Source organism: Hemicordylus capensis, chromosome 1 (genome assembly GCF_027244095.1).
Source record: "Hemicordylus capensis ecotype Gifberg chromosome 1, rHemCap1.1.pri, whole genome shotgun sequence".
NCBI classification, from domain to species: domain Eukaryota; kingdom Metazoa; phylum Chordata; class Lepidosauria; order Squamata; family Cordylidae; genus Hemicordylus; species Hemicordylus capensis.
In genome coordinates, this window is record NC_069657.1 from 199,031,848 (window position 1) to 199,051,172 (window position 19,325).

At 41.9% G+C, this 19,325-nt stretch overlaps 1 protein-coding gene and 1 long non-coding RNA gene across 6 annotated transcripts in view; one reads left to right on the top strand and one right to left on the bottom strand.

Moving 5' to 3' along the window:
• The window catches only part of GPR155 (G protein-coupled receptor 155), a 55,615-nt gene that overhangs the window by 14,838 nt on the left and 21,452 nt on the right, over nucleotides 1–19,325 (bottom strand). For all 5 annotated transcript variants that reach the window (XM_053266982.1, XM_053266971.1, XM_053266950.1 and 2 more), the window contains exons 3-11: nucleotides 18,758–19,157; nucleotides 16,116–16,281; nucleotides 13,168–13,323; nucleotides 9,948–10,031; nucleotides 8,690–8,810; nucleotides 7,768–7,852; nucleotides 7,587–7,677; nucleotides 3,960–4,176; nucleotides 2,920–3,024 (exon numbers count right to left, since the gene is read on the bottom strand). In XM_053266982.1, coding sequence (XP_053122957.1) covers nucleotides 2,920–3,024; nucleotides 3,960–4,176; nucleotides 7,587–7,677; nucleotides 7,768–7,852; nucleotides 8,690–8,810; nucleotides 9,948–10,031; nucleotides 13,168–13,323; nucleotides 16,116–16,281; nucleotides 18,758–19,157 — 1,425 coding nt within the window. The remainder of the gene's footprint in view (nucleotides 1–2,919; nucleotides 3,025–3,959; nucleotides 4,177–7,586; nucleotides 7,678–7,767; nucleotides 7,853–8,689; nucleotides 8,811–9,947; nucleotides 10,032–13,167; nucleotides 13,324–16,115; nucleotides 16,282–18,757; nucleotides 19,158–19,325) is intronic.
• The window catches only part of LOC128332612 (uncharacterized), a 29,900-nt gene continuing 21,257 nt past the window's right edge, over nucleotides 10,683–19,325 (top strand). The window contains exon 1 of the long non-coding RNA XR_008310699.1: nucleotides 10,683–10,786. This is a non-coding gene — a long non-coding RNA (uncharacterized LOC128332612). The remainder of the gene's footprint in view (nucleotides 10,787–19,325) is intronic.

Sequence of the window (19,325 nt, forward strand, 5' to 3'; positions counted from 1 at the left end):
GGTTTGAAATATGGTAATAACAGCAGGTTGGGTTGGGTAAAATCAAGTAGTATTGTGGAGTATGTATATTTTGAATTATTATAACAATGGTTTATATGTATAGTTATTGTGAACTGCACAGATAGGCAAGCAGGAAGTCAATATTTACTTATGTGTAGAATAAATAAATGAATAAATGAATGTAATTTGAATGTAAAAGCTACTGTAAAATCCAATAAAAATTTAAAATACAAAAATAGGGGAAATCTAGAGCATGCAACGGGCCCTAAAGACCACTGGACTGAATTTGTTTTTGTGGGGTCACAAGCTGCCCTGCCCTGCCCTAGACAGATAATCCAAAAAGCACATAGCTATAACTTTTATATATAAAAGCAGGATACTCCACACCCTAACCAATATGGATGTGCACAAAATAGATTTTGCGTTTCATTTCAAGCACAAAACGAAATGCAAATCCCTGGAACGTTTTGAGCATGCAGAGCACAATTTTGGAGGGCTATTTTTCTGGGGAAAAACAGTCTACTGATTGGGGTCAGCAGGTAGACCACTCCTCCGCCCTGTACTTAGTGTGTTGGCCTGTCTTGGAGGACTGGTCTACCCGCCGACCCCAATCAGTAGGTCAGCTCTCCCTGGAAAAACAGCCCTTCAAATGGCGCTTGGGACACTCAAAACGTTCCAATTCGGAACAGCGTCATTCTGTTCCGAGCTCAAAATAGGCTGTTCACTTGAAAGAACACTCGAAATGGCATGCTTCGAGTTGGAACATTCCAAGCTTGAAAGGTTTTGTACATCCCTATTAACAATATTGACAGTGGAGAGGTGCAAAGTGTTTCGGCAGCTAGCTACAAGGAGAATAGACTGTATTTTGAAAAGAGCTGCTTTGTCTCTATCTGAGTGCTATGACAAAGCATTTATAACCCTTCACTAGCATAGTGGAAGTTACCACTAGGAAAACTTTGGAACAACAAAGCATTAAAGTCTCTAGAACAGGCTTTTAATCCTACAATTAAGTTTCCAAGTGGAGAAGGAATATTTTCACTCAAAAACACCTCAACTACAAAGCTTGCTACAGAGCCTAACCTTGCTAAGCTCAAGATCACGCATTAACACTTTCTTTCTTCTTCCCTAAACGAACTCCAGAGGAACAAGATGTAATGCAACAGGCTGAAATGCACAGTTGTCTTTTTCAGATGAGGTTTCAGAAAGCTTAAAAGAGTTCTTGGTACCTACCACTAGATGGCAGCAAGACGTTATTAAATACCCACATAGGGCATTTGTTACAGCAGTTCATTCCTCCTTTTGCTGTTTTTCAGTCCTAGGAGATAATCTAATAGAGAGGAGGATTGATTTGAGAGGGCTGTATTTCCTCTCCCTGACTAGTTGATCAATGATAAATCTCTCTGATCAAACATCAGATGTGTGGTAGAAATGCTGCTCAACTTGCTAAAGAGGCAACATTTCTTCTCTCTCTGCGCTGTGGCTACCATCAAAGTTCAATCATCTACAGCTCCAGCAAGGATCTAGGGACCTGTTGTACTTAAACATTATTATTTTAGTTGGTAAAAAGGTAAAGTGTGCCGTCAAGTCAATTTCGACTCCTGGAGCCCAGAGAGTCCTGTGGTTTTCTTTGGTAGAATACAGGAGGGATTTACCATTGCCTCCTCCCACGCAGTGTGAGATGATGCCTTTCAGCATCTTCCTATATTGCTGCTGCCTGATATAGGTTTTTCCCATAGTCTGGGAAACATACCAGCGGGAATTTGAATTGGCAACCTTCTGCTTGTTAGTCAAGCATTCCCCCGCTTCGCCACTTAAGGTAGTTAATGAACCTTGCATTTGAGTTTACTCGTAAGTCAGGGGAGAGGACAATGCAACACTGGCCGACATCCAGACTAAAGCTCTGTACATTGAAAAAACATTTCATGTGCACAACAGCGGCAGAGAGATCTTTGCTCATCTCCCCTTCCCTCTACAGGCCACAGTGCCTCCTGAAAATATGTCTCAGAGGGTTGTGGCACCCTCAGGGGTATATTTTTGGGAGACACAGTGGGCTGTAGAGGGAAGGGAGGGGGGGGGGGATCAGAGAAAAACACCCTTCCCCTGTTACACATCTGAAGTGGGGTTTTTTTTGGCACACCCAACATTAGACTGGATGTCACCCACATCTATGTACTCCCAGTACAGGGCGAGGACAAAGATTTTCGTTGGGCAACCAATACTTTGTCCTTCCAGCTATCCAAAAATTAAGATATAGCTCTTCTTAAGCCTGTTAGGATTAAACAACAACAACCATTGTTATTATTATTATTACGCTATAAATATCACACACAATTTATCTTTAATTCCCACTACCAAAATCATTCTTGATTAAGGAGGAGAGCAGGTCTTGTGGTAGCAAGCATGAATTGTCCCTTTTGCTAAGCAGAGTCCACCCTAGTTTGCATTTATTTAACGTATTTCTATTTGAATAGGAGACTACATGGGAGTGCTGTAAGACATTCCCCTTTGGGGATGGAGTCGCTCTGGGAAGAACACAGAAGATTCTAAGTTCCCTCCCTGGCATCTCCAAGATAAGACTGAGAGGGACTCCTGCCTGTAACTTTGGAGAAGCTGCTGCCAGTCTGTATAGACAATACTGAGCTAGACAGACCGATGGTCTGACTTTGTATAAGGCAGCTTCCTATGTTCCTAGTTATACTAGGAACAATTACTCAAAATAACTGATTTTGCCACACTCCATCAAGCTGCAAAAAAACAACAGATGCTGACTGGGGAAAGAAAGTACGTCTAATGATACCACGTCCAATTATAATGCCTGTGAGGGATAAAGATCAGTTCCTGCAGTTTGTGTCAACACAGGCCCACAAGTGCAGAGTGGAGTTTTAGTGAAAAGTTATTTGGAAAACAGGAATATCTTACCAGTCTCAATTGAGGGAGTGCAGTTATCATTGGCACAAGTACCAGAGGCTGGCTCTCCTTCAGAACAGCATAACTCTCCATTTGGCTGTTGACAGTGACTGCACTCTGCAGGAAAAAGCAACACACAAGGTATAAGTTATGGTGTTGTACTGTGATAAGACAGTAAGCAGTTCTGTTTTAAGAGAAGACCGGCAGAGACATTACTACGGTCTATAGTAGGTTGGATCAGGAACAACTGAGTGTCCTCATCTTGTGTGCCCAGCAGAATACAACACAATTGGTTTCTTAAACCAGTTTCCCATGACATCTGAACCAAGGAACAGTGATCTCAAGAAACCAGGATATCACACCAGGATCCAAACATAAGGATCACTTAATCGTCAATTCCCTGGTTCGGAGGATGTCACAGGAAACAAAGGTTTAAGAAATCAGGAAGTGTTCAGTTAAAAGGAGGCATACAACAGAAAGATGGCAAATGCAGGTAGTCAACTCATATGCAATTCAACAAACTAGCGATTGCCTGAACCAGGCGACAATGCTCTTTGTTCCATGCAGTACTCATATATGGCGAGTATCAGAAAGAAAATAAACATATTTTATGTATGCATATTAGTAAATCCAGATTGCTCTGTGCAAGCATAGATACATTCTCCTGGAAGTCTCCCTCTTTCAGTCCAAGGATGGTTTAAAAAGTGTGTGTCAACAGAGCTTCCACACCTTGCTATTTTGTATGGTTTATAATTTTTAGACTTGCATTTCTAGCTGCCACTCTCTCCATCTGAGCGAGATTCACTTCATATTAAGCACCAGGAGAGGATGTCCAAGGCAACACAACACAAGTAGTGATGATCACAATTTAGGTGCGGACCCTACATGTCTAGTGTAAAACACACAACACGTGGCAACAAAATGAAGTATGATAGCCTGATAAGGCTCTCGGTATCAAGAAAAAAAGCTTGTTCAGATATACCCCCCTCATAGTATATGGGAGCAACAAGAAATCAATGCTTTTCAAAGGTTTATGCAGCCATTCACCATACCTCTTTCCATGGAAGAATTTATTGTCAATGAATGAGAAGTACTGGTTGAAGATCTGCTTTGCTCATTCACTTCCCTTTCAGAGTCGTCTGTTCTACTGTGTTGGGAATGCTGGTTCAATGCCTCATAGTTGGATTCCACTCCAGATCTGTTCATACACATGAGTGACACACCCGACATCAATATGCTGATGAATACGATGACTGCTGTGATAATCATCTGCCAAATGGGGAAAAGAGGCAGGAGTTTAAAAAAATCTTTTGACATTTGAAAGAACAAATGATTATTCAGAAAAATTGATAGCTTACATCACTAGGACATCCAATAAGACAAATACTGTTACTTATTCAATGCTTTTATATACGATATTGGGAAAGTATTCAATAAACTTGCCCAATTCACTGTATGCAAACTATCCTTTCATTCTGCCTTTTTCTCTGTTGAAGTCACCTCTGCTACACAAACTCTCAGCTTCCCCCCATCCCCAATGAAACACAAACCCCCACTATTTCCCCCATATTCTCGTACATTGATGTTTCCCATCTGAGCTTCTATAGGCCAATTTACACATACATGTTCATTATTTGACATGATCTGTAAGTGCAGAAGAGCCATCACAAATCAGACATCACAGATTTCCTGTCACCTCAGAGATGATATTTTTTGGTTGATTCTGCTCACATGTTCAGCTTTACATTGTCAAATGATAAAAAGCAAAATGCAATGCACGTGTAAAGAAGCCCTCATGACTCTAGAGGAGATGGGGCTGCAGCTCAGTAGTCGGGGATCTGCTTTGCATGCAGAAGCTGTCAAGTTCAATCTCTGGCACCTCCAAGTAGGGCTGGGGAAGTCTCCTGCCTGAAAGCTTGGAGAAGCTGCTGTCAGTTCCATTTCCCAGTCCCTTGCTTCTACCAACACTACACAGGGGCCTGCACCCAAACTAAGAGTTGGGTACAGGGAGCATTTCCATGCATGCACAGAGCAAAAGCAATTCTGGCAATCCTCTCTTCCTTCTGCATCCTGAAAAATATGTCCTAAGGGTCCCAGAACCCGTAGGGAAGTATTCTGGGGGAAGTACAGAGGGAAAGAGTGGGATCAGCAAAAATTGCCTCTCATCTCAATGTGTGGAAGTGTTCCCTGCATGAAAATGAGTTTGGCACTAGACAAGTAGTTAGGGATCTCTTCAGACAAGAGGCAGAACACACCTCAACAGCATTTTACCTTTTTTGGAATGGTCTACCCCTGCTAACTGGGCAAAGAGGCACCTTTTAAAGTAGTGGCTCCCATATTTAGCATAGGGAGCTCAACTGTCCCTGTTCAACCCAGGATAGCAATCTTCCACGTGGCCATTGAGGGTATTTTCATTGGGTGTGTGTGGTGTTTTTTTTAAAGACTGGGAGACCCTCTGAATCAGGGAACCATTTTCTTATTCCTTTTCCTTTCAACCACCTTGATAACATTTTGGTTGAAGAGCTGTATCTCAATATCCTAAATAATAATAATAAATATTCTCACAACTCCTGATCTGAAGGCAAAGTGATACAATGTCCACAAACAAGAGAATGTGTGCACGAAACAGTCTTTCTGTGGAAGAATATTGCTACTATTCATTTCTTTAGAAAAAGGGGGGAAAGAGGCGCACACAGAGATGTGCACTCCAGCGCTAGAAAAGGGAAATACTTACTCCTCAAAGAAAAACATTTTAAATTCACTAAAAGGTCAGGGCACTATTTCTAGGCTGGAAAAGGGGAGAACAGAGGGTCAACTTGCTAGGTAGGGGTTCCCAACCTGTGGCACTCCAGAGGGTGCTTGACTACAACTCCCATCACCCCCAGCTATAATTTATAGGGCTGGGGATGATGGGAGTTGTAGTTCAGCAACATCTGGGAGTACCACAGGTTGGGAACCACTGTGCTAGAGTTTGTCACTTTTTTTCTTTTCAAGGTGTAAACTACTGCATCGACCCTCAAGACTGTGCTCTTGGGAGCAAGAAGTGATGTTTTAGAAATATCGACTGTAGCTAAACTCTTACTGGCCAAAGCAGAGGAAAAACCATGGTAGAGATCTGGATGACTGGTATGTAGCACAGGAGGTTGATGGATTAGGTTAATACATTTTAAGACTGTTAAGGTCAGTTAATAGATTTGTTGACTGGAATTCAGTAATGCCAAGAGAAAATGTGTTCCCCACAGAGTAATGTGGATGGTTCAGCACTGCCTGTGGTGTTGCAGAACTGACCTGTTCGGCTGCAACTTAAAACCACTCCGTTGCAGTTGTGCAACACAACATCCATTATTTCAGGGCACGTCATGCAACCACAAGGGCACAATTCTAAGTTGCAGCAGAACAAGGCTGTTCCGCAACATCCTGGGTGGTGTGTTAGATGCACAGTGGGGGTGTGGGGAGAGCTGAACCATCTGCATTACCCCAAGGAGAATGTCATCTGCTATTTTTGTTTTAATATCTTTGTTCTGATTTACATGACCCCTTTTCTTTATATCTGCATATGGGTAACTGGGCTAATGCATGGTAGTGCTGCCATGGTAGTGCAGAGAGCCTGCAGCCTTCTAAAACGGTTTTAAAAGGTGCATGCGGGGGCGGGGGGGGAGGTGCTGTACAAAATAAAGTTTCCCAAAGATCCCAACAATTATGTGTGCAGACTTGCTGTTGTAGAACCAATACTAGACTTAGACATGATTCAGTCAAGTCAGATGACACACTCTACAGAAGTCACCATAGAAATGGACTCATGAGCTAAGGAGAATTTAATTTTCCCCAGCAACAAAAGACTGCTGTGACACGTGATCTCTCTGCAACAGAAGTGCTACTTCTAGGAGGAAAGAGATCTGAAATCCATGTAAGAAAAGATTAAAGTGCACTGACTGCAAATTTCAAGGCGATACCTTTCCTACTGACTTCCCTTCCTAGAGAAGCCTCCCAGGTCCATTTTCAGACTTTTAAAGAAGCTTCTTAAAATGTCCTTGTTTCTTCCAGGCATTTGGGAGCTGATGTGGTATTTTCATGTGAAACCCCTGCTGCTGACTATGTTTCCATTGTGTTTTATGGTGGTTTATATTTTATTGCTGTTTTTAATGGAACTGTGGCTTTGTGTTGTAAGCCATATTGAGAACCTGGTGGGTAGAGGAGGAGGTCATAAATATTTTGTAAATAAATACATATTTTAAAATCCTGTTGTGTGGAAGGACCTAAAGGTGGCCATGAGTAGCCTGATTAGCACTCATATTTTGTAGGATGGCTGGACAGAGTCAAGTACTGGGATGTTCACTACCATTTCTCCATCCTAGTAGTTCGTTTTGTTTCCAAGATGGCCTGGGTTAGATTCCATTGAAACTCCATACTCTCATTGGCACCTCTTCTGTTCAAATTGGTAAATCAGTCATTAAAGCCACTTGAGCTCATTTCTCTCTCAGTACTCTGACATCTCTTGCTTTTTAAAAGCTATGTCACACATACAGAAGAGCCAGGTCTTAAATAAGCTTTCCTAATGCTAATAAAGCTTTCCTTTATTCTCTTCCAAGAGAAGAGAATAAAGAGGAAGAGCAGATAGGATGCACAAGTAGTGACCAGCAAAAAGGCAACTATCACCATTGGAAAGAGGATATCCATACCTGATGTTTTCCATAAAAGAATGCAGAGTCAATGACATCATTATTTCGTTGACCAGCTATTAGCAGGATTCCAACAAGAACTGCTGGGATGCTGCAAGAAGTAAACAGAAAATGAATCACACAGATAATGAACCTGCAACTTCCTATATTTTATCTCAGTAAAGAAACTCTGCAAACTTACCCCCAACCAACTATAATTATAAATCCAACAGGGATCTTTATGGCTTCTCTTCTTTTCAAAAGCAAGAGAGAGAGAGATAAGAGACCTGGAGCAGGAAGGGGGGCAGGCAGGGGAGAGCAGAAAAACATTGTTTATTTCTTTTCAGGAAGCAATTTCTTACAAAAGTGGAGTGCCCATCTAAGACAACACACGAACTCTGTGGGTATGAGTAAAGTACTGGGTAAAGTACAGAAAGATCACTGCAGTTGCCTGGTCTTTCACTATCAGCAAAAGACCTAGTCAGATGGTACAAAGGAGAGAAATATGAGTGGAACAAAGAGCTTCTGTAGCAGAGTCACCATGATGATTCAGGAGGTTATCAATTCAAATCTCATCTCAGCAAGAAACTCGCTAGGTAGGCTTAATAAATAATAAATAATAATAATAATAATTTGATTTCTATACCACCCTTCCAAAAATGGCTCAGGGCGGTTTACACAGAGAAATAACAAACAATAAGCAAACTGCTCTTTCTCTCACAGCCTCAGTGGTTATTCTGCAATATGGGGATAAGAGTGATCTACCTTGCAGGCAGTTGTAAGGATTACATAACAGTGCATAGTGTGCTCTGAACACGGAAAATCCTATATTAATGCCAAGTACTGGCATTACTACTACCCTGCTTAGTCAGAATAAAGTATACTTTTAATTAATATGGAGTCTACTGGAAACCATGCAGGGGCTGGCTTGACATAGAGAGAAAGAAATTTGGCAACTGCTATCATAAAGGAGTGATAATTAAAAGGTGGAGAAATTTGTAGGATCAACACCATGTATGTGGATTTGCTACCAGCATTCTGGATGACCAGCTTATAAAAGTTTTAAGTATCTCCAACTTTTCCAGCAAGGGAAGTCTTATCCAAACTATTAATTGTCCACTTACCTGTCCACAAAAAAGCACTGTAAAGCGAACTGTATAGAAATATGAACACAAGAATCTGCAGTGTGATACTTCTCTCCTTAATAGTGAAATTCCACATCACCATTCCAATGCAGGCAACAAACTGAAAGATAAAACCAGCAATTTGTAGCTTCTTTTAGGGCTGTCACACAACTGAAGAAATCCAAGTAGGTTAACATTCATGTATTCAATTAAATATATCTGAATCTGCACATGAATTCCACAATAATTCTGAAGCGACAAAAATCAGTGCTTTTATTAAAGACAGTTGACTTTTAAAAAATTGCTGCTTGATGAATGGGGCCTCTTTTTACAAGATTTTTAAGTTGAACAATTTAACTGGTTAATCAACATCATGTTGCAGCCCTAGGCGATATCAAAACTAAACACACCACTAAATGTACCATAACAAATTTCTTCTTAAGAGAAAATAAATATTGCATTTTCAGTTTAAAGAAATATTGATCTTACAATAAACCTAAGAGCATCTCCAGGTAAAGTTAAATTTATTTGAGTACCATGTATTTTATCAATTGTGTTTATATCACAGTTTCATCATGGCTTACGAAGGGTAACAGAAGGTCTCTCTTTGAGTCAGAGAGTCGATCCAGATCTGCTTAGCTCTGGCAAGGTGGCTGCACTGTGCTCTTTCAGTTTTTCAGGAAAATGAAATTTAAAGATGGAATACTTCTTGGTGAACTTTGCCGCTCCATGGAGAAAGCAACTCCGTGAACCAAGACAAGGGGGCCCTACAGGAAATGTAGGTGGATGGGGAGGCACTGGGAGAGCAGCAGGATCCAGAGGGCCATTTTACACTAGGCCAATACATGGGCTATGCCCTGGTTGCCCTTAAGAAGGGTCAGGCGAAGGCCCCGGGGCAAAGACAAGCAGGAGTCACCCTGCAATGGAAAACAGGCTGGCCTCTGATGGGGTGAGGCAATTGGTGGCCCTCCACTCACACAGACGACGAGCCTCCCTTTGAAAGAGCTGGACATGGCCATATGAGGAACATGCCAGATGGTGAGGGAGAACCAGGGACTAGCTCAAGGTGGGGGTAGCTGAGTTGCCAGAAGGACACTGTGTTGCAAAGCTAATCCACTGCCAGGCTTCTTCATGCAGGTACCAGGGTCCAATGATGTAGCACTGACCCCAGAGGCCAGTGAACCTGTTACATTCCTGCTTAATTAACATTAATTCATAAAATCTTTCTAGACCAAATTGTATAATGCATTGCACTGACCTGAGCAATGAGTAAGTTGGTTGTAAGCATGTGAGGAAGCTGTTTGTATTTTTTACTCAACAGGATAACAGCAAGGGACCAAATCTGAAACAAACACAGATTACAGATTAGATTGGAGGCATTTTGGTTTTTGTTTTGTTTTTTTAAAGCCTACAAAAAAGCCTACCCAATAATGGGCAGGTTTACTTGTCCTAAGAATTGGCTTCCTTTGTTCCAGCAATGTTTGAACTTCCTACACCCTCAAGAACTTCAAGGAAATTCACGGAGGACAAGTATCAATGGCTATTAGTCTGAACTTGAAGGCCATAGAAGACCTCCAGCCCCAGAGGCAAGATGACTCTCATTACCAGTTGCAGGGGAGCAACAGCAGGAGAGAGGGCATGCCCTCAGCTCTTGCCTGTGGGCTCCCCAGAGGCATCTGGTGGGCCACTGTGTGAGACAGGATGCTGGACAGGCGCGTAACAATGATAGGGCAAGGGGAGACAGTTGTCTGGGGGCCCCACTGCCTGGAGGGGCACCCTAGAGGCACCTCACGTGACTCCCCATTGCCCCCTGCCTAGCCCCAAGGCCCCTCAGCCACTTGCCCTCTTCGCCGTCTCTCCAGCTTGTTCTCCTGGCCGGCAATCCAGGCAGCAGACAAGCTGCAAAGAGCTCCTTTTCTCCCGCCTCTCAGCTGATCGGCGGGTGGGCGGGGCTTCCACGGAGGCCTCCGTGTAGGCCGCATTGAAGCCTGAACTCGAGTAGGGCCCAAGCAAGCCAGGAAGGAGGAGGCAGCCAGAGTGTTCTCTGCAGCAGAAGAGCCCTTGCTGCCCTGCTCAACCCAGACCAGCATTTGCCAGGTAGAGTGTGAACTCCTTTTTGTGGTTACCTTTCCCGCCCTCCCCCCCATATATAGGGATCTGCTTGCCATAGGGCTTGGATATGGGGGGGGGAGGGACCGAGAAGTCTCTGAAAATTTATTTTGAAACAGCTTGGAAAATTTGCTGACTTAAAAAAACTATCTAAAAAGTCCTATAAGTGGCTTGTTTCATGGCAGAAAATTGCAAAAACTTCTGGAACAGTATTTTATTAATTTTATTTATTCATTCATTCATTTATAAATGCACTTATGTTCAAGTTGTTTTGCAACCCAGAAGGTCTGAGTGAGAACTGTGAAGCATGTGTGGTGCTTTTATTTTATTTTTCTTGTGTGTGAACTGCTCCCCAATAACTTGCAGGGACTTCAGGGTCAATCTGGCCAACATGTGAATGCAGCACCTCCATTCCAGAGGAGATGTGTCTTAAAGGGCTTTAAAAGCCTCCTGTGAAAAACCTCCTGCAATCAAACTTGACTGAATTTGTTCAGAATTCTGAGAAAACAAACATAGGTTCACCCTGCATGGTTGAAAGTCTCCTTTGCTAATCTGCAGTGAGGGGCCCATTTTAATAATTCATCTTTCTAGTGTGTTCTAGGCATTAAAAGTAATACAAATGTATAGTACTCAATGTATATCACTATATATTGTGACGTGTGTGTGTATTCAGTGAAATGTATTTGCAGGCAGCATACTTATTTTGGAATATCAGACTTAAATCCTTGGGGGCCTGGGGTGTGCGGAGGCCCTGGACTTTTTAAAATCTTGTCTCCTGGCCGGCAATCCAGGCAGGACTTTTTAAAATCTTGTCTCTGGGCCCACTCCAACCTTGCTACGCCCCTGATGCTGGACTAGATAGGCCTTGGGCCTGATCCAGCAGGGCTGTTCTTAATTGTATTCATGCCTGCTTCTGTGCCAAGCAAACTCCCTGCCATTACAGATTGTTTCATTGCTGCAGAACCCCAGCGCTCCAAAGAACGCAGTTCAAAGCTAATCCTTTGTTTGAATTTGCATTCTAATTTTTAGAAGCTAATTACCGCGTTCTTGTAAAATGTCAGGGTTGCTCAAGATAGATTGAGATCACCAACTAGGGCAAGCTTCGCAAGCATGCCTATCTATTGCACAAGAACGTTTGTGGCAGCAATAAAGAGCCAAAGAAGATGTTCATTTGTTTCAAGCAGTTTCCTTCACTTTGAAGCCTCTGACCATATTCTGAACATGAAGGTGAACACAAATAAATCTAATCACTTGGAAACCTTTCGTTGAGAAGCAGAGCAATTATCTGTAGTAGTAGAAGTGGGCCCCTCATTCAGTACAGGCACCCGTTTTACTGTTTCTGCATGTTACAGAGCTGCATCCAAACACAGCTTCCCATTAGGCGTACACATAATTTAAGAAGAGGCATGTACCTCCTTCAGCATTAAGAATGGCTCTGGCGACTTAAGTGCTTACGGCCTTTGCTTTATTGGAGTTTGAAAATTGTCCTAATTTGTTGCAAACCCCTTATGGGGGTGGGGCCATGAAAACAGCACCAAAAGGCAGGATAAAATATGCAAGATAAACTATACAATAAACAAGTGTACAAATATTATACATCTATTTTTCCCAACCCAGACTTGACATCTGTACAGGAAAATGTCATGCATGAAGCAGTCCTTATTCTATTACCGTAGAACAGAAGTAGTGCTTGGTACCAGCTCTGAACTAAATGGCTTATGGGGTGGGCTGGTGATCGCCACACGCGCTGCACCACTCACAAGATTGGGATGCTTGCAAACATGCACCGTATGAGCTGCCTTGTACCAAGTCAGACCACCATCCACTTTGTTTAGCCTTGTCTACACTGATTGGACAGCAGCTCTCCAGAGTTTCAGGCAGGAGGCTTTCCCAGTCTTACCTGGAGATGACAGGGATTGAACCCTGAACCTTCTGCAGGCAAAGATATGCTTTTCCACTGAGCGACAGCCCATCCCCCTCAAAGGTCACCAGCAGAAGGAGGGAAAGCTGTGCTTTCATCCAGCATTCTGAAGTTTTCAAGGTGACAGCTTCTCTCTTTTACTGCCTTACATTATTCCAACAGAAGTGGTTAGATGCATTGCCTTCTATCAGATGCTCATAATGAATGCTCTCATTCAAAGCAACATTGAATGGTTGAAGTATTATGGTTAAGACCACCAGCATCCACTGCCCTTCCCAACTTCTGACAACTGGCTAAAAAGTCGTAATTAAGTAGAGCTCAGATACAGGCTTTCTTATGCTTGAAGTTGTTCGTACTAACACGGAGAAAGTGGATCCCTCTTAGATGTGCGGGTTCTCTATCAAACTTTTAACCACCATGATGCAGTTTTGATTATGTAAATACTCACCAAAGAGACAAGACTGACAATACTAATGTCAAAGCTAACATTTTGGACTGCAGATGCCAGTCTCTTTGGATCCATAGAGGGAATGGTTAATAGCCAAGCAGAAACGTACATGATGGGAGCAGAGACAAAAGTGCTGATGACCATACCAGAAGTTATCTGTGAGCAGAAATCAAGGCAACAGAGTTAAAAACAAAAACAAACCCTAGAAACAACATTACAAGCTGAAGGAACTAGGTATGTTTAGCCAGGAATAAATGAAGACTGAGGGGCAACGTGAGAGAATACCTGGATGTCCGTCATATAAAAGAGGGCAAAGACTTGTAGTCTGCTGCTCCAGAGGGCTGAACTAGATCTAATAGGCTTAAGTTACAGGAGAGCAGATTTCATATGATGTTAAGAGTTGGAAGAAACCTTGGAGGTCTGCCAGTCTAAGCCCTTGTTCAGCTGAATATTAGGAGAAACTTTTTAATGGTAAAAGGTAGTTTAACAGTGAAACAGATTCTCTGGGGGTGAGGACCTCTTTCACTGAAGGTCTTTAAGCACAGGCTGGACATAGGTTGTAAAAACAATGTTAGTGAATAGCCATATGCAAGTCTTACTTAACAAGCACCAAATCAACAACATACAAGATGTGAACTATAGTACATTACATAAAACAACAGATCCAATAATGTAACCAAAAAACAAAGAACCAACTAGATGTATGAACTGTATTAAAAAGTGAAACAATCAATATAGTGATATGGATAAATGATATAAAGTACACCAATAAGATATAACGACCAAACATCAACAGAAATATACACATAAGAACAACAGTATACTATTGTGAACTATGTAGACACAACAGCTTTCCAGTAGTATTCACTGTTTCGGTAAACTTTTTCAAGTGTTCAAAAAAGTCAAGTTCTTCAAAAAAAATGTTAATAGCATCTTCTTTCTAATTTTGCGCTGAATAGTAGATCATTCTCAATGGGAGTCCATAAGTCTTCTCCAATATGTCCATTCAATGTAGCGTTCTCATCTTATACAAATAGCATTCCCATTACGTTATCAAAGACCTGCCTCCTCAAAGGTTTCCAAAAGACCAAATCTTTGAGGAGGCAGGTCCTTGATCACCCTGTTATCAAAACAGAAAATACTACTGGAAAGCTGTTGCGTTTACCTCGTTAACAATAGTATACTGTTCTATTGTTCTTATGTGTATAGTTCTTTGATGTTTGGTCGTTATATCTTATTGATGAACTTTATATCATTTATCCGTATCACTGTATACATTTGTTTATTTCACTTTTAATACAATTTATATTCATATATCTAGTTGGTTCTTTGGTTTTTTGTTACATTATTGGATCTGCTGTTTTGTTTTAAGTCTTAAACTTAAACCATGAGCACAGCCCGATGGTTATTATGCATTCAGGAGCTCAGATACAGTATAGGCTCTCTTATGCTTGAAGTTGTTCGTACTAACACGGAGAAAGTGGATCCCTCTTAGATCTTGGGGAGACACTTCTCTGCGTTTCATCTTTTGCCCAGGTAAAAACAACAACAAAGAGCAGAGCCTTCTGTTATATCACCTGTACTGTGGAAATAGAATAAATTCTCCTTAAAAATTTGCCTGGCCTCTCTTAATTGCATTCTACCATTGGGTAAAGACATTTTTATTGCTGAATGCTTTTGTCAGTTATTCCACAGAGAATAATCTGTTCCTTGTCCTTTTTACCTGGGCAAAGGTAGATGGTGCTGTCTGGAAGTTACAGTAGCCTTTTCCACGGAGCCTTTTCCACTGACTTCTGTGGTTTTATAATTGCTATTATTGTTAGAGTGTGTTTGCATTGGATTTAGTGCTTTAGGAGCCCATGGGCAGACAATACAGCTAACAAATAAGACTACATCAACTCCCAATGAAACAAAAAATGTTTTCTAGACAGTCCAGAAGTTACCAGACCAAGATGACAAAATATATATCTTTTGGTGGCTTCCACTACCATTAAATAATTTTAAAAAGGCTAGCTCTGAACATTTTGAGTAGTTGAACTGAAAAAATTTCTAAATTATGTTTTCCAAAAACAGCCACTCTGGTTGTGCAAAAGTAGCCATAAACAGGGTGGGTGGAAGGATAAGACATTAGCAGCCTGTTGCTATGGGAGAATATTCAAAAGCCTAGAAACAGACCACATGTGGTCAAGAGAGATGCTTCTCAAAAGCCAGATTCAGCAGGACCCAAACAGGTATGGAAAAAGCTCCTGGAACATATTTCTTCCCTCTTACACATGTGCCTTCAGTCTTAGGATGAAGGTGCACTTTCAGACTGGGCTCAACGCCAAGTGTTGGTGACTTCAAATTTTACTAAATCCAACATTAATCTAACTGCAACCAACTTTCAAGGGTAGGGCGACAATATAAGTCTGCAGTGAAAGGTTTAACAGACTCCATCAATAGTTTTGAGTAGTCTGGCAACCTTCTCCTCCCCGACCCCCACTTCCTTTGGGCTCCTTCATGCATTAAATTAACCCCTTTGTCAGGAGAGTATCTGGCAGAACAGCATGTACCTCAATGTATTGTACAAATGTCTTCTTGGCCTTGGGTACAGCTACTGGAAAGCTACAAAGAACATCAGCTTTCTAAGATAGGATAATCTCCCCAGTTAAAATATTAACCAGTGATGTGGCTCTTGAAGAAGAATTGAAAGGGATTTCTAAAAAAATTTAATTGGCATGTTATATCATTTTTAAAAAAGTCTACACATCTGAGCCACGATCTAATAAAAAGCTAAGTGCTCTTATGCACATTGATTTAAGTGGGTTTAAGTGTGCTTAACTCTGTTCGTGACTGTGGTCTTTGAAAGGAACAAGAAACCATCAGTGTTTGCATAAGGAAAAGCTAATTATTTTGGATTTGCCAAATTATGGATTTGTTCACCAAGGTAGAATGTTCAGAAGACGTACAATTTCTACTTCCATGTTAAATTGTGTTGCAAATATAGCCACGCCAGGGGCTGCTGGAAAGACTCCATAGAGAAATGCATAGTTTGATAAACTGGTATGGTTGACCAAGCTGTCACTCTTGTCCAACAATTCCACCATTTCCCTGCATAGAAGTGGCATCAATAGTCTGGAACAAGAAAAGGGAAAAGGAAATAAGTTACCCAATGACAAGTCTCGGAATGGTGACCTAAGTCAAGTTTAAGGGCTTCTTGAGTAAGTTGACTGGGAGGGGTTGTCACTTCTTTTACTACACTGTGTTCCTTGATGACATTGTTCCTTGAACACCATGGCCCCTAATAAACACCCTTAAAGCCATTAATTTAATGGGACATGTGCTAGACTTGTTCTGTTATGGAGCAGCTAACAAAGTTTACTATTATTATTTAGTGTGTTCAAGGAACAAAGGCATCAAGGAACACAGTATAAACAAGTAAGTAGTAAAATAAGTGACACCCCCACCCAGTCAATTTACTCAAAAAGCCCTTAAACTTGACTTATGTAACCATTTTAAAAGTAGTTATGAATCCAAATAATCTCATTAGTCACCCAGAGAGCCAACTGGTGTTTATCAATCCAGTGTAACTATTGGTCACTTCAGAGGTATATATAGTCCCTACCCACAGGTGAGGCCTCCCAAGAATGCACTCTTTCAACATACATTGGAATACCCATCAGTAGACTGGGGATTATATTAGGAAAGCAGGGCGAATTTCTGTCACTCAAGGCAACCCATCCTTACTTTGGTTGCAATTACAATGCAGCCAGCTTCCTAAGCCTAGGGGTATTCCCTGCCTACTCTTTGAAGAGCATCTCTTCACACACCTCTTGGCAAGGCACTGTTGAAATGGACAGTTTTAAAGACCAATCTTCTTATAGGGAAAATAAAAAAGAATTGTGGAAGTTCTATTATATATTCAATGGTCAAAAAACCTGCTGATTCAAGTCCAGAATTAAAGCTATATCAATCTGGCTCAAGCTCCACAAAGCCAGAAAATTGGAACCGAAGGAAGATGCCTTAACAGACATGTCACGTGATCAGTAATGATCCTGTGCAATGTCACAAATTGTGTGTCTCTGTGCATCACACCTCTGTGCATTTGTGAAGAGCCACTAGCCGGTTCCCCTGCTGATGTCAGAGGATTGGCAAAACATGTCAACATTCTAGCTTCATCATCAAAGAAGTCATACTCTGAATGACTTTGCCAACACTTGTTACCCATGGGCTTTAATGGGGCAAGAGAACCTTAAATTTTGAACTGCTGCTTGAAATTTTACCAAGTCACCAAAAGGCACTCTTACATCAGTCATTCACCGAAACTTGAAAGAATCAGATAACACAACTGGATAAAGTTTGACAAAGGGGGTAAATCTTCAGCATTTTTTAACTTGATGCAGCTGTGGCATTTAAAAAAAATGTCTTGAAATTAGGCACATTTATAGACCTCATCAAGTAGATCACACACGCCACGTTTTGAGTTATTAGCTCAACAGCTGTCTTATTTATAAGCAGCAGAATTTTGAGGCTTCTAATACAGAAGGTTATTTTTGCTGCCTGCCTTAATTAAAGGGGCACTCCCATGCCCCTTTAATGAACAAGCCTATTATGCAAACTAAATGTTGCTGCTATTTTCTGGTAAGTCAGAAGTACTAACACAACACGTGCAGGCTCAGCAGAAAGTAATCACATTTGTCGTTCAAATTTAGAAATGCATGACTGGGTAAAAAAAGAAATGCATGACTGCAGCCCAAGTAAACCAGTCAGTGCAAAAAAAAAAAAGAAAAAGTTATTCATGTTAAAAATGTTCTAGCCCTAACAGGGGTGTAGGGACTATGGAGTAAAGGTGGCAGGGGTTGGGTGATTGGCAGCCGGGAGAGTCTGGGGGAGCTGCCAAGACACCTCCTTGCCCTCGGTCAGTGCACTCAATTCCGCACCCAGCTGGTGAATGAGGCACTTACTGGCTGGAGGCATGAGGCACACTCCCTCCTCCCCTACCCGCCCTTCAATGGAACGCTGGCTGTGCTGGGGGGAAACAGCCTAGCCAGCCAGCGTTTCAATGAAATGCTGACTGGGGAGGCACTGGCCCTGCCCAGTGTCTGCTGTCAGGTGCAAGGGGCGGGGTCAGTGACAAGGACTGGGTAGAGCCCCGGTAGAGCTTCCCTTCCCCAGTCAGCAGTTTGTGGAATTGCTGAGTGGGGGAGTTCCTTTCCATGCCTTCTCGAGCAGGCAAGGAAAGGAGCTTCCAGTTAGCCATTCCATGAACTGCCGACTGAGGAAGAGAAGCTCTGCCGGGGCTGACGGGCCAAGTCCTCGCCACTGGCCCAACCCATTGCACCTGGCGGCAGACACAGGGGGTGTGGCTTGGGCATGCATGGCCAAAGTGTGCATGATTGTAGAGCCGGAGGGGGGGGGGAGCTGTCAGAAGACTTCATCCTCCAGCCACTGCCAAGATCCTTACGCCCCAGGCCTTGGAGGAGAAATAAATGTATGAATCCATTTTCTTTCTTCAATTCAAAGTGTTTTACATCTCATGTTGGAAGTTTTAGAACTTCCATGCAATACTAAAAGTCACAGAAATACAAACAAGAGTAAAAAACCTACTTACAGTTTAGCTGTGATGAGAAGAATCAGTGCAACAAATGTACCCTTTGTCAGTTTCTTTATTTGACCCACCATAGTGAGCCCCAGATAAAAAAGTGCTGAACCAGAAAATGAACTGGCAAGTCCATCAAGGAAGTTCTCCAGGTATTCTGGAATCTTCTGGGAGAGAAGGAAGTTTGAGGCAATTCCTATGAAGACCATAAATACAATTGGGTTCTGTAACACCCGAAGCAACCCGAGTCCCACAATCTTGATTTTGCTGTGAGAGAGATTCTGATTGTCTCTTGATTTTTGTATTTCACAGAAGATAAATCCTAGGGGGTTTAGCATCATAAGAGATATTGGTGCTACCAGGTAAATGTACTGGAGATACTCTGGATACGTTGTTTGATATAAAGCTTCAACTAGGGAGAAACAAGCAAAGGTGTGGAAAGTGGTTATTGACAAGGACTTTAATAGAACATAAAACAAACAAAACTCTGTGCTCAAATACATGCAGTTTTTTTCAGTTGTATGGGATCTACTGCTCACCTGGGAGTGCTCACTTGTAGAAGCAATTTGTTTTAGAACCT